This window comes from Misgurnus anguillicaudatus, chromosome 7 (assembly GCF_027580225.2).
Source record: "Misgurnus anguillicaudatus chromosome 7, ASM2758022v2, whole genome shotgun sequence".
Taxonomy (NCBI): domain Eukaryota; kingdom Metazoa; phylum Chordata; class Actinopteri; order Cypriniformes; family Cobitidae; genus Misgurnus; species Misgurnus anguillicaudatus.
This window is the reverse complement of record NC_073343.2, coordinates 26,749,990-26,764,888: the sequence shown is the minus strand read 5'-3', so window position 1 is coordinate 26,764,888 and position 14,899 is coordinate 26,749,990. Positions and strand designations below refer to the sequence as shown.

The 14,899-nt window shown below is 36.7% G+C and overlaps 2 protein-coding genes across 2 annotated transcripts; one reads left to right on the top strand and one right to left on the bottom strand.

Annotated features, from left to right (window-relative positions):
* Nucleotides 1-672: 672 nt before the first annotated feature.
* Nucleotides 673-11,096, bottom strand: abraxas2 (abraxas 2, BRISC complex subunit). The gene is given in 8 exon segments (XM_073869664.1): nucleotides 673-3,835; nucleotides 5,328-5,412; nucleotides 5,766-5,885; nucleotides 7,107-7,297; nucleotides 8,681-8,747; nucleotides 8,866-8,902; nucleotides 9,590-9,680; nucleotides 11,010-11,096. Coding segments are annotated over 8 exon segments (1,263 nt in total). The 5' UTR covers nucleotides 11,082-11,096; the 3' UTR covers nucleotides 673-3,235.
* A 522-nt stretch (nucleotides 11,097-11,618) lies between these two features.
* Nucleotides 11,619-14,037, top strand: eef1akmt2 (EEF1A lysine methyltransferase 2). Its single transcript, XM_055172651.2, has 6 exons — nucleotides 11,619-11,776; nucleotides 12,162-12,227; nucleotides 12,927-13,041; nucleotides 13,134-13,241; nucleotides 13,504-13,720; nucleotides 13,802-14,037. Exons 1-6 carry the CDS (start codon nucleotides 11,676-11,678, stop codon nucleotides 13,906-13,908), a joined length of 714 nt encoding a protein of 237 aa, XP_055028626.2. The 5' UTR covers nucleotides 11,619-11,675; the 3' UTR covers nucleotides 13,909-14,037.
* The last annotated feature ends 862 nt before the right edge of the window (nucleotides 14,038-14,899 follow it).

Here is a 14,899-nt window from a genome sequence, read left to right as displayed (position 1 = left end):
TTTTTCACATATTCTAGGTTGATAGAAGCACTGGGGGCACAATTATAGCACTTAAACATGGAAAAAGTCAGATGATCATGATATGTCCCCTTTAATGGAAACAAGAAAATCTGACCTATTTAAAGGGATAGTTCACCCAAAAATGAAAATTATGTCATCATTTACTGCCCCTTAAGTTGTTACAAACCTGTAAAAATGTCTTTGTTTTGCTGAACACAAACTTTTGACTTCCATGAGCACCACTGACTTCCATAGTAGGGCAGAAAAATACTTGGGAAGTCAATGGTGCTCAAATTTCCATTTTCATTTTTGGGTGAACTATCCCTTTAACAATGTCACATTTGCACATAGTTGACTGCTGATGGAGTCCAAGCTTTTAAATGTGGCCTCGGACATTTGGACCCACTGTAATTGTAAACATAATGGCAGATTTACATCAAAAGTAGATGGGAACAGTTAATACGAGCAGGTGCTTGCTGCAGCAGTGCGACAGCCTGCCAACCACAGACGGCACTTGTAAAACATAACATGCACTAAGAGACTCAAATGCAGTTCCGATGGGAACAATGTTAATCGCGCACAGCTGCTTGATTTTAGGGAAACATTCATGTCCAACCTACAGCTGATTAAGTTGTGTCATTGTAACTTCACTGAATGACTAACCAAACATCATTTCACCAGTAAAATTTGGATTTATTTCATTTTAGATTTGAAAATTGTTACAAGGCAAAATGGCTGCAATCACAATATTTTGCCACTAAATTTACAGGGTTTTGTTTTACCCGTTTAAAAGTTGTTGGAAATTGTGACAAGATTCAAACTGATCATAAATAGTATATTTTTTCAGAAACAAAATAAAGTGTCCATACATACATACTTTATATATATATATATATATATCATTTAAGCTGCATTTCATTTCAAATTCAAATCGTTTAGCTGATATTTTCAGATAAGAAAAGTGTTAGTATATTAAAATGATGTTTTAAAGCTCTGAAGGGCTGCCAATGCTCAAACCAGACCGTTGTTCGGTTAAATGCTTTCAGAGGGTTGTCGAAAGCCAGGGGTGCAGTTGCGTTTTGGCCTTGCACGAGAAAACAGATGCCAAAGTTGAAACAAGTACTAAACATTTAAAGCAGGCAGACTGAAACATCTGTCAGTGGACTCCCATTCACACTCATGCCAGGAAACAAACTCTTACTTTTTGCAGTACCCAAACTGGAAAAATGTATACCGAATGAAAGATAAAATAAAATAAATGTTTAAGCAACAGACCCTGAGGTAAGACTGAGATATCAGAATTTGGGATTTATTTCGGGAATTATTCCGACTCGAGTCTTTTGCCCAAACAGTTTGCAATATGCTACATGTGAGAATCTCAGGAGCCTGTCGTGATCATGGCACATTTAAATTTCAACCCATATTCATGAGTATATTAAAATAGTTTTTGTAAGATTATTTTTGTGATATTTTCCACCAAATTCTTATTACTGTAATGCATAACAAAAACCTCATTAAATAATTGTTACAGTAATCAAAATATAATGCAAATCACAACAGGAAATAAAAAAAATATTTAAGTATTTCTGTGTATGAGAACTGAATATACTGAAGATAATACCAAAAAGTACTACAATAGAGCTTAAATGGATAGTTAACCAAAAAAATGCAAATTCTGTCATCATTTACTCACCCTCATGTTACAAACTGGTAAAGGAAGATATTTGTAATAAAGCAAAAGCATCCTTGACTTCCATAGTAGGAATAAAAAATACTATTGAAGTCAATGGTGCTTGAAACAGTTTGGTTACAAACATTGCTCAAAATCTTTTTGTGTTTAACACAACAAAGAAATTAATACAAGTTTGTAACAACATGAGGGTGAGTAAATAATGACAGAATTTTCATTTTTGGGTGAACTATCCCTTTAATAGTTTTTGTTTACATAATATATGTGGGTGCACTGTGTATAATAATTATGTATAAATAAATACAAACACATGGATGTATAATCTAAAGAAAAATTAAATGTATATATATTTTATATATATAAAAATGTATATACACATGTAAATATTTCTTAAATATATACATGCATGTGTGTGTTTGTATTTATACATAATTATTATACACAGTACACTCACATATATTATGTAAACAAAAACTTTTATTCTGCTAACGATTAGTCGCGACTAATCGTTAGGCATACCTAAATCAGATTCATGAGATTCGCCCACATATAGCATCAGTTGGTGTAAACAAAGCAAAACATTCACCAAAATCGAATGTATGGATGTGATTTTTCATTAGCACAATGTGTACCTTAAAGATCTGTTGCATATCGTTCATGTCTTTACTTCACATTATTATTAAGCAACAAATTGAGCCGTTTTGACTAAAAAAGAATCCTGAGATTAATGACGTCATCAATCCGCGCCTCTTCCGGTTTACAACAGACGGAATTTTGATTGGTTGATGGGATTGGCTCTGTCACAAAGCATGCAGCCGAAAAGAACATAATCGTCTGTTCATTCATGAGGACAAAAACTTGTTTGTTTAAATCAAGAATAAAATGATTAGTTATCTATAGATCATAAAGAATACTACAAGCACCCCTTATTTAAAGTAACTTATATAATCATTGCTGACCAAAATGATCTTTTATGTTGGTTTTTACAAACAGGTCTATAATACTCAACTGAAGATAAAAACGACATAAAATATTTTCTCTAGAACAAGAACGGTTCTAGAACAAGTGTCAAAAAGGTGCAATGCTAAGCACCTTAAACTGTACAGTTTTCTTTGTTGGATTTGTGAAGCACGACACTAAACAGTCATGGACTAAGTTGAGTTTGAAGGCCGCAAAAACACATCCCTTTCTATTCAAATGCAGATCAAAAGAAGGCAAAACAGTGGAAGAGGTAAATGGTGTACGCACTGAACAATATCAGTGGGAAGCGGATGCTGTAAGCGAGCGTGATGCACCTCTCCACCCGGTGACAACCATAGGAGAGCATGAAACAGAGAACAAGCGTCCATGAGTCCACACAGATGCAATTCTGTGTGGGGTCCAATACAACGCCCCCGTCCCTACAAAAGACAGCATTGCCACAGCTTCCCAACTTCAAAAGGCAAGTGCTGCTTTGTTTTCTGAACACCCGCGTTTCACTTTTTCCACCCTTTTGTAATGTCACATTTGTCTTTATCCCTATATCCCCAAGGATTCGTTCGAGTACTATGAACCTGGAGGGCTGTGGGCGTCTCCGTCGGGCCAAAGGGTGGCAGGTCGCCCCAGCGTGACAGCTTCTGTTACGGAGGGTGGCTGCAATTGCTCACTAACCAAGTTCTCATACTCGCTACTGTCCTCGTCATCCTCTTGGTCTTCCTGGCCGGTGGCCTGACGGTTCAGAGAATCCGAGCTGGAGCCGTCTCCGTTACCCAGGCCCAGACTGGGGGAAGGGTGGCCGGGCGAGCCTACGGCTTGGGGTCGAGGCAGCAATATAGCGCTCGGTGAGTCCGGAGGCAGCGTGGTGCTGTAAAGTGGTGGAGGTGAGGAGTTGACAGGTCTTTCTAAACTGGGCTCAACCGAGGGACTGGACAGCTCTGCTCGTGTCATGGATAAGTGCGAGGGGTCGGGCAGGGCAGAGTCATCAGGAAGTGTGACAGATGTGTTGGTTGCCTCTTGGAGTCTTCAACAAGTAAGCGAGTAGCACATACTTCTCTCTTCTTCGGCCGCATTGCGTTTCCTGAGAGCGATTTCCTCTTTGAGTTTGTTCACTTCTTCTTGGATTTTCTCTCTTACTCGTTCGCTTTGATCGACTTCAGAACATACAGCCTGGAAGACAACGGGAGACACAGTGCTTCAGTGCTGGTCTAACTACTAGATTTATTTAAAGGGATAGTTCACCCAAAAATAAAAATAATGTCATTAATGACTCTCAAGTAGTTCCAAACTCGGAAGACTTCCGTTCATCTTCAGAACACAGTTTAAGATGTTTTAGATTTAGTCCGAGAGCTTTCTGACCTTCCATTGAAAATGTATGTATGGTATGCTGTCCATGTCCAGAAAGGTAATAAAAACATCATCAAAGTAGTCCATGTGACATCAGTGGGTCATTAAAATGTGTTGAAGCATCGGAAATACATTTTGATCCAAAAAAAAAAAAAATACAACTTGGTTCAGCATTGTCTTCTCTTCCGGTTCTGTTGTGAACCTCGTGCACGAGACTAAAGTCACGTGACTGCAGTGATGCGGCTGACGTGTTATCCTCAGACATGTTTGCGAAGTTTTTTTTTCAAACGTACAGCATGCGTCTCCCTCAGATTGTAAACGAAGCTCAGGCTCACAAAAAAAGCTGGGGTGCACAAGATAACACGTCAGCTGCGTCACTGCAGTCACGTGACTTTAGTCTCGTGCACACGGTTCACCCGCGTTTCACTTTTTCCACCCCTTGTAATGTCACATTTGTCTTTATTGAGTACTATGAAACTGGCGGGCTGTGGGCATCTTCGTAGGGCCAAAGGGTGGCAGGTCGCCCCAGCATGACAGCTTCTGTTACGGAGCATGGTTGCAATTGCTCACTTACCAAGTTCTCATACTCGCTACTGTCTTCGTCATCCTCTTGGTCTTCCTGGCCTGTGGCCTGACGGTTCAGAGAATCCGAGCTGGAGCCGTCTCCGTTACCCAGGCCCAGACTGGGGGAAGGATGGACGGGCGAGCCGACGACTTGGGGTCGAGGCAGCAATATAACGGCTGACGTGTTATCCTCAGACATGTTTGTGAAGTTTTTTTTCCCTCAAACTTACAGCGTGTGTCTACCTCAGACTGTAAACAAAGCTCGGGCGCACAAAAAAGCTGGGGTGCACCAGATAACACGTCAGCCGCGTCACTGCAGTCACGTGACTTTAGTCTCATGCAGGCGGTTCACAACAGAACCGGAAGAGAAGAGAAGACAATGCTGAATAAAGTCGTAATTTTTGTTATTTTTGGACCAAAATGTATTTTCGATGCCTATCTAACACTATCCAACCGACCCACTGATGTCACATGGACCACCCCGATGACGCTTCCACCACCTTTCTGGACATGAACAGCACACCACACAAAGACTTCCAATAGAGGGTCAGCAATCTCTCGGACCAAATCCAAAACATCTTAAGCTGTGTTCTGAAGATGAACGGAGGTCTTACGAGTTTGGAACAACATGAGGGTGAGTCATTAATGACATTATTTTCATTTTTGGAAGAACTATCTCTTTAAGGCAAGACTAAAATGTAACAATTGAAATGATTTGAAAGTTCAGAAGCAGTGCAAGGTTATAACTCACCTGTACTCTTTCTTGAAGAGCACTGTACACCTGAAAAATAGCTCGGATGTCTTTCATCACCCCATCTTTATCAAAGAACTCTGCCCTATTATTTGAAAGTAATTTTATTAGTTAACATTTATTATTATTAAACGGATCATTTTAATGTGACCCTGCTTGTGAAAAACCAACTATAGTCAAATTGTCAAATCTTTGTTTTACTGCTAAAATTACCTTTACAATATAAATACGATTCTGTGAAAATATAACACTGATATCTTTAATATTGACTGAGTAAAGTCATATCAAAGATTGAAATCAATGTGAAATCAGTCACTGAAATCAAACTTTGATGCTGCTCATCTCATAAATAGATTATGAGACTTTAGCCTGGATTTCACAAACAGGGTCATATGACAAGTCTGCTAAAAGAGTTACACTGCTGTCAGTAAGCCTCACCCATGGTCTTTAATGACACTGGCGTAGTTTTTGGAAGTGTTAGGTACAGAAGAGACTTTATATTCCTGTTGACTGGTGTTGCCCAGGTTTGGGATACTTAGAGATATCCTCTGATTATACCTGCTGGAGTACAGAATCAAATGAATAAAAAAACATTATTAGCATTTTAAAGTAATCCACTACTATAAACATCTTCGCTTAAACAGATTATGTAATTTTCCTGTATCTCTACTGGTATGAGCATAGCGCTAGCAACACCATAGTGATGGGTTTGTTTTCCAAGAATGCACAAACTGTTTAGCTTTTAGGCATTGCAAGTGTCTTTAGGAAAAAATGTGTGCCAAACGCAAGTAAATGAATTATAATTTGGGTTTTAATTATGGAGACAATAATTAAAATTAATGCTAAATGATGACACAACAATGATTATATAATTGCAAATACAAAGTAGGGCTGCACGATAAATTGCACACGATTGTCACGCGCATCTCATCAGTAAAGGCGGTTCCTTGATTAGTAATAAATCGCCATTAGCTGCTTTCAGATGGAGTGGCATTTACTACACAGAGCCGTAGTTTACTGTCAAGCGGGGAAATATCACATTCATGAACGCGGATGAATTGCCTGCGATTATGAATGCGATATTTTCCCGCTTGTCAGTGAACTACAGCTCTGTGTAGTAAATGCCGCTCCATACATTTTTTATTATTTTAATAATTTGGTACTCATTATCAAAGATCATAGAATGTTACAGGCCATAATATAATATTTTCTGTAAAATGTGTCTTGTAAAGCTGAGAATCTATTTGAAAAAAGCTGAAAAAAAAGACTTTGGATACCAAATGTACCTGCAATTATTTAATCATCCATATAAGCTACTGTTCAAAAGTTGAGGGTAACTTTCCTAAAATATTTCTCAAAATCAGGATTTAAAGGTAATGCTTACATGTTTAGACAAAAATATAACTGTGCCAACATCTGAATTAATATTAGTACAATAAATGTATTTAAATGTTTTTGAAATAGATTAATTGTACCGAATTATGAAAAAAGCAGCCAATAGGAGCCCCCCAAATAGGGATTCCTTTAATACTGTTAAAAAAAGCATTTAAAAAAAGCTTGGAAAAGCTTTGGAAAAAATTTGGAGTTTTATAGTCAAAACGTATTTCCCCTAGTTGCACTTTCCTAGTTACACTATGTTTTTTATTATTTTATAATTATTAATTAATTAAAACATTTCCCTAAACTTCTTTTTTTAATATTGGTTGGAAAAATTAACTCAATAACTCAAACAAACCTATGTTCAGTTTCAATAGCTTTAATCAAACATCATCTACGTACTTTCTGTTAGGCCTGAAGAGCACATACTCCAGAGCATGTGTGGAACTATTGGCTGTGGAGATGAAGCTGAAGAGGAGGAAGACGAGATCTGGGATGCCAAGTATCTGAGTAAGCTGCTTATGGATCACCTGCTCTCTAAATGACATCTGCTGCTGGGTGTTGCGTCGAAACCGGTACCAGCCGATAACATTCTGCACAGAAAAACAAACAAACAAGATCAGCATGGTTGCATAGTCCCTGTATAGCTCACTGGCAGATTATTGCGTTAGCAACGCAAAAGGTCATGGGTTCCAAATAGGGTGGCCATTCGTGCCAGTTCCGCCGGACACTTCGTTCTCCGGAAGTCGCGTTGCTCGACCGCATACGTCATCGAGGTTCTCACATTTCAGTTAAAATACATTTGAAAATTAAGATTTATTTCTTTTAAGACATACAATCATTGTAGTTTCATTCTTACCTTGAAATGTAACTGTTGCTTTTCTGAAATTAAACCCGAAATATTAAACCTTGGTGACGTATGCGGTCGACCAACGCGACTTCCGGAGAACGAACCCGAAAACATGTTCGGGACGTGTCTGGCGGAACTGACACGAATGGCCACCCTAGTTCCAAACTAGGGAACACTGATAAAAATGTTGACCTTGTAATGCACTGTAAGTCGCTTTGGATAAAAGCTTCTGCCAAATGCATAAATGTAATCCGATAGGTGTAGTGGATTCAATAAGAGTTTGTATTAGAGGTCTTACGGGTCCACTTAGATATGAAAACCCCAGGTCAGAGTGGGTTCGGGTCTAAAAGTTTCACGTGTGCCTCGGACAGGGGTCAAGTATAATAATAGCGGCATCGCGTCTCGGTTAATTTAAAATGACTGTACTATCTCGCGTGTGTGCGTCAATGTCCTTTTCCAACCCCTCCTCTGTTTGCCAAGACTGCTTGCGACTAGTGTTGGGGAAAGTTACTTTTAAAAGTAATGCATTACAATATTAAGTTACTTCCCAAAAAAGGAACTAATTGCGTTACTTAGTTACTTTTCATGGAAAGTAATACTTATATTACTTTTAGGTTACTTTTTCTTACTTGGCTGAGGCTTAACCTCTTTCAGGCCTTGCAGATGTTTTTATGACTGAGAAGTTCTGCATTCAGAAATTGCATATTTCCATCGCAAAAATGTCAAGTTCTGGCCTGCCATCTGCGTTTCTGACTCAAACTGTACCCGCGTAGAGTGTGTAATTCTATGTGACTACGTTCAGTTTCATTCAGTACGTTATTATTATTTTTTAAATCAAATTAATTAAACTGAAAAGTAATTCAAATATTAATGTGTACATTTGTAAAGTAATGCGTTACTTTAATCGTTACTTCAGAAAAGTAATATTATTGCGTAATGCACGTTACTTGTAATGTAATGTAATGTAATGTATTTTTTATAGGTTTGTCTCAGGTCGGGTCTTTCTTTAAAAAAATAAAGAATTATACACTTCGGGTTAAGGTAAAAAGTGATTTAGGTCATTTCGGGTCGGGTACATTTTTTAGACCCGCGAAGACCTCCAGTGTGTTACACATGCACTGCTTACTTTTCTTCTGTCTTTGAGGATTCTGTCAAGACTTTCTTCATTGATATTACCTGCATAGTCATAAAAGCTGAAACATACAAAGTCATTTTCATTCAGTTACAGGTAAAAAAGAAAAAATTCAGCATAATTATAATATACATTAAATACCTCAACTAAATCCAAATTATCATACTTAAAGTTCTTACCTAAACAGTTGTGCACAAGGTTCATGTTTATGTACCTATGAAAGACATGTAGAATAAATCATTAAATCACATTCATAATTTTAATTGATTTGAAAATAGCCCAAAATCGGATCAATCTGTACTATGAAAATCCAAATGTCCACAAGTATATTGACAATTACTTGTAAATATAACCTTGATATTTTTAATTATGAATGAGTAAGGCATGTCAAAGATTGGAAATCACTGTGAAAATAACAGTGGTTTAATACACTGACATTAACACTTTTTTATGATTTTTGTGAAATTTATCACACTTTAGCTAAGTATGTCTTGTAACAGTGTTGAAGTCGAACAGCTGGGTGGCTTATCAGGTTGTTGACAGCCAATCTTTTAAATACCTCCTCCATCTAACCAAACACTGCTCTTTTAGACAGTGATGTCATATGCTCTGTCTTGCATCAGACCCTGTGAGTAGGACATGCCATATCTTGTACTGATAAAGACCCTTGTGTTTCCAGATATCACACACTTTGGAAAGTTTATTCACTATAGACTACACAGCCAGAAATATTATGTCTCCGGCCTAAGCCTGCTATCAAGTGTGGTTTCAAGCAAGGATTTTAAAGATTACAGGCATCCCTTTAATGATAAACTATGAAGGTTTTAAACAATGTGGTCACCGGGAACATCCGATTTTATCAATAGCTTTGGCCCAGGTTAAAGTAAGCAAAATTGGTTTTACCTATTACATTGAGGAATTCTGAGCTACCGATGTGTGAGTCACTGATGCTTAAAGTCTCCTCTTGTCTAACTTCTCCCAACAGGAAGCCCTCCTAGAGGAGTCAATAAACAAACATTATTGTCTGGCTTTACCATAACAGCTGCATCTGAATGGCTATAATAACATCTTATTTGCCAAAAATAAATACTTAATTTTACAAACACACTGACACTGCCATGACAGAAGTGCAAAGAAATGCTGTTTTCAAGGAAGGTAAACCCAATACACTATTGCAGTTTAAATTGTCAGTTTCTGCTAAATAAATACTTTTTAAAAAACATGCACATTTCTTTTACATTTACATTCATGCATTTAATGCTTTCATCCAAACTGACAATTGTGCATTCAAAGTAGATTTTTTATTACATATTGTATTTTCTATCTTTTTTAACCTTTGCATTGCTAACACAATTCTCTACCACTGAACTAAACTTGCCTTTTGCAATTTAAATAAAACTGTTTATGAAGATCTACACTAGTATGAAAAGCCCACATCTAAATGTCAAAGATTTTGATAGATCTGCCATAAACATGCTCCCATCAAAACTTTGACAGCCTTCAGTCTTATTATTATTCAAGTAAATACCAATAAACTGTCACAAGTACAAAACAGGTAACCAGCCCAAAACAACTATGTAAAGACTGCATGATCGAGTGGCAGATCACGCGCTTGCAAATACCTTAACTTACAGTGCAGTCACTTCAGTAAACACAAAATTATCATTATCACAGTAAACAGAGGCTGTATATAAAATATACATTTCATATACGATTAATTATGTGCTGTTTGACTAATCAATGTGGTTTGCATTTGACAGTTGTTGCTGACAAACAAGTTAGCCGGTCAGCTAATGTGACAGACGACCTGTTTCCTTTAACAGGACTCAACCGAAATATAAATCAATAAAAGCCACTTATGGTTATAAATGCAATTAAATTAGGAAACAAACAGCGATTAAACAGCAATGCCACTTTCTGACAAGCTTGTAAATACTGTCAGCTTTGCAGTTTGCTAGCTGTCATCAGGGTCGTGTCACTACACCTAGTGAGTTGTCTACATAGACGTCATGTCTGGGAAATATTCCGCATTCCGAGACATTTCAAGTTGACCTAATATACCCAAGAATGCTGCTGAAACAAAACACTCTTAAAAGCTACTAACTTGGACTTTCAAACGTTTTAAAGCGCTTATGTTCATTTAAAATGGTGTCTAGATAGACAGCTCACTAGGTTTTGAGACACAGCCGCTGTGTAGCCACACCAGGAAGATGACACCGGGGAATGAATAAATTTTGATTTGATGGAGTAAACCGCTCAGTTTTTCAATATGCGATCGTGTCAGCAATTATTTACGAACAAAGTCAGTTGTCATTGTACTTACATGGTCGGAATTGCTGTTGGCACTGTGAAAACACACAGAACTAAAAGTGTAACCCGAAATTGACGCCGCCATGATGGAAACATACGCGCCGATCCCACAATCCTTTGCGCCTGCACTGTACATCAGCCAGAAGCATAGACGGCCAGAAGGGACCTGCATATTCATAAACACACCCTGATGAGTTTATTGAGGTGATGGAACTAACCCTATATGATTAATACTAGCAATAATAATAATTTTTAAAAAAGAAAAGAAAAATAGGGTAAATTATTATACTAACAAAGATTAATATGTTGCTTTTGAATTTGTTATGATTATGACTTAATACTTACATAAGGGTCAATTTAATACATTTAATACATGAAAATTATGTTGTTTTTTTTTCTAATTTTGTAATCTTTACCATCTGCATTTAACATATTATGTATCACTGTATAATTAAAAGTATAACAGTGATGCTAACATTTCTTTTTCGAAATTTTTATATTCTGTTATTATTATTTTTTTACGGTTATTACTCATTGATACGTTACTTTTATATTAAAAAATATACTCTACTATTGTTCTTGCCGCTCGGTGTGCTTTTGGTAACACTTTTATTTTAAAGTGTTGTTGATGTCGCATCGAGCGTCATGTATACGTCACCGGATGTTGTTGAGGTGAAATATGGATCCGTCAGTGAGCACACATGGGTCAGAGGACTGTAGGCTGCAGAGTGCTGAAACGGATGATGATTTTGCTCCATCAAAACTCGGGACAAAGGAGTAGTAAGTTATATTAGTTAACACAAGTTAGTCCTGTTATTAGTCGCATTTATGTGGCAGAGAAGAACTCACCACAATGGGTTAAGTTTATGCTTTTGCTTCTGTTTTACTATAACGTTACTTGCATTATTTATATTCTATATTGCTAGATAGAAATAAAACGTTGCATGTGTAGATGTTTAACGTTAGATGTCATCTACTCAGACAGAGCAGTAACCACAATAGACAATGAGGAGGACAAGAAATTTAGGAAAGTGCATTTGTTGGACTCAATTCACTTATTGAAAGTTTTCTAATTGGTATGAATTATGAAAACACATTTCTTATTATTTTAATCAACACATTTTTAACAAATAAACACATTTTTACCATATTCCTTTCCTTGAAGCTGGGATGAGTCTTATAAAAGGGAGTTGCAGAATTACAAAGATATTGGAGATGTTGGAGAAATATGGTGAGTTAAATTTTTCTTGTCTCCTTCATGGTGTGTTTTAATTACTACTTTGATTAAACTACTTCTGGTCAGCTGATAAGTAGGGCTGGGTATCGCTTCAGATGTTCCAGATCGATTCGATTTCGATTCACAAGCTATCAAATCGATTCAATTTCAATTCTCGATTCAATTTTCGATTCCGGTTCTCGGGTCACTTTTTATACTCGATTCTCGATTCAACTCAATGAATATAGATTTAATACAAATACTATATTAATAAAAAACCACAGTGAACAGAAGTTTACAAGTGGGTAATTAATAAAAAAATTAAAAGCCACAACACTATCGCCGTCGTCTTGCTTGCAAAATCTAAAATGCTTCCATACCTCTGACTTTTTATGTGAAGGTGGCATCGACGTCGATGAAACACCTGAAACCGCCATTTTAAGCACTGAATGAATGAATGACAGGCTCACTTTTCGCTCATTGGTAACATCGCGCAAGGCAAAAAAGAGGGTGACATCTAGTAAAGAAGACTAGTAATTAGATTACCGTTAATCTTACGTTCAATGTTTGCGAAAATAAATATGAAAGAAAAATCGATTCAGCTCTTTGAGAATCGATTTTGAATCGACCACGTAAAAAAAACACGATTCATCGAAAAATCGATTTTTTTTGCCCAGCCCTACTGATTAGTCAATTTTATTTTGCCACCTTTAGGTTTGGTGAGGAAAGCATGGACAGAGTGATCAGATGGATGGAAGCCGAAAATATTCCGAAAAATGCTTCCATACTTGACATTGGGACTGGAAATGGAATCTTCCTTATGGAGCTGGTAAGTCAACATTTTTGTGTCACAGTATTTAATTAATTTAATTTATATTTTTTATATAATGACAGTAATAACAATTGCTTTAATCTCCAAAGGCCAAGAATGGTTACTCAAATCTTACTGGGATCGACTATTCCAAGACTGCTGTAGAGCTTACCACAAATATTCTTAAAGAGGAAGGTTTAAAAAATATAAACATTCAGGTAGGGGAGATTTTAATATTTAAATTACTCCTATATAGCTTCTGTATAGCTCAGTGGAAGAGCAGGACGAAGTTCAAACACAAGGAAACACACAAACCGATAAAAAATACTTTGTAATCGCCTCTTATGTCGCTTTGGATAAAAGCATCTGCTAAATGCATAAAAGCTTTACTTTATAGAATCATTGCCTGGAATTTAAGTGCCTTGAAATCACAAGTAAATTTATAAGGAATATAATATTTCTGAATATTTTATACTTCAGGTTGAGGATTTCCTGAACCCCAGTGCAGAAATGAAGAATTTTGATATATGTATAGATAAAGGTACATTTGATGCCATTAGCTTGAGCCCAGAGGACAGGGAAGAAGCAAAGAAGCGCTATGTGGCGTCTTTAAGAACTGTTCTGCATCCAGAGGGTTTCTTCATTGTCACTTCCTGTAACTGGACCAAAGAGCAGCTGCTGCAGATCTTCAGACCTGGTACAGAAGCTAAGTATTTTTTTTATTTCATTCTATAATGATTTTCTCTACAAAATTGTAATAAAGATGTCTTTCCTGCAGGCTTTGAGTTGGTAAAAGAACTGCCTACACCTCGTTTTCAGTTCGGTGGTATGACTGGAAATAGTGTGACAGCTTTGGTGTTTAAACGAATTGATCCTCAAATTTAGCAGGAAGCAAATAAAACGCGTTGTGATGCAGATGGGAAATCTATTATTAGATTATTATATAATATGCATTTGTGTAGTACACTCTTTTCGTATCAGTGCTATCATTTTATAATAAATACTTGAACATTTCTCATTGGGTGTGTTTAAATTATTTTCTATTTAAAACCTTGATGTAATCGCAACCTATAACTCAACGTCATTTAAATTTGATTGGCGTAATAGATTACCATATTAATAGTGCAATAAGTCATAGTGACATCTTAATGTCATGATCAATGACTGTGAAGTGCTTGACAAGCTCAGTCTCATATTTAAGGATTGTTTATACTAAGAACTTTGATTAATTACATTAATTTGACAAACAAACAGTTATGTACAAATCATGTTCCCAATGAAATCTCCTAACAGAAGGTTTTAGCATTAAATAACAATCTTTATATCTTAAATTTTATTGTATTTGGTTCTGAAAGGATGCGAAATATGACGATACAGCAGTGTTTCCCAATCTAGTCCTATGTGGCACCCCTTCAGGGACGTTTTTGATGTCTTTCTATATAAAACGCCTGATTTCCAACATTCTGGGAGGAAGCTGATGAGCTGAATCTGGTGTTTCATATAAGGAGAGATCTAAAGGGTTCCCATGGGTCATGGGAATCCTGGAACATCATGGAATTTAAAAGGTATTTTCCAGACATTGAAATCAGGGAATTTTAAATTTTTTTGTCCAAGTCATTAAATATCAGGGATTTTTGTTTGTTGCTTTAAATTTTAGGTTTCATTCATCAAAATGTAATCCACTTGTTAACTTGTTACATACAAAAACCATTTCTGTAGTCAGCCTTCGCTGACTACAATTTAAACAACTGTATATTGGCACCGTTTATTCATTTCACGCATTTAAGCTACATTTTTATAAACTCAAGGTGTACGCTACATTATCCATGCTCATGGAAATTTAGCTTTTTATTCAGTGAAAGTCAGGGAATTTGAC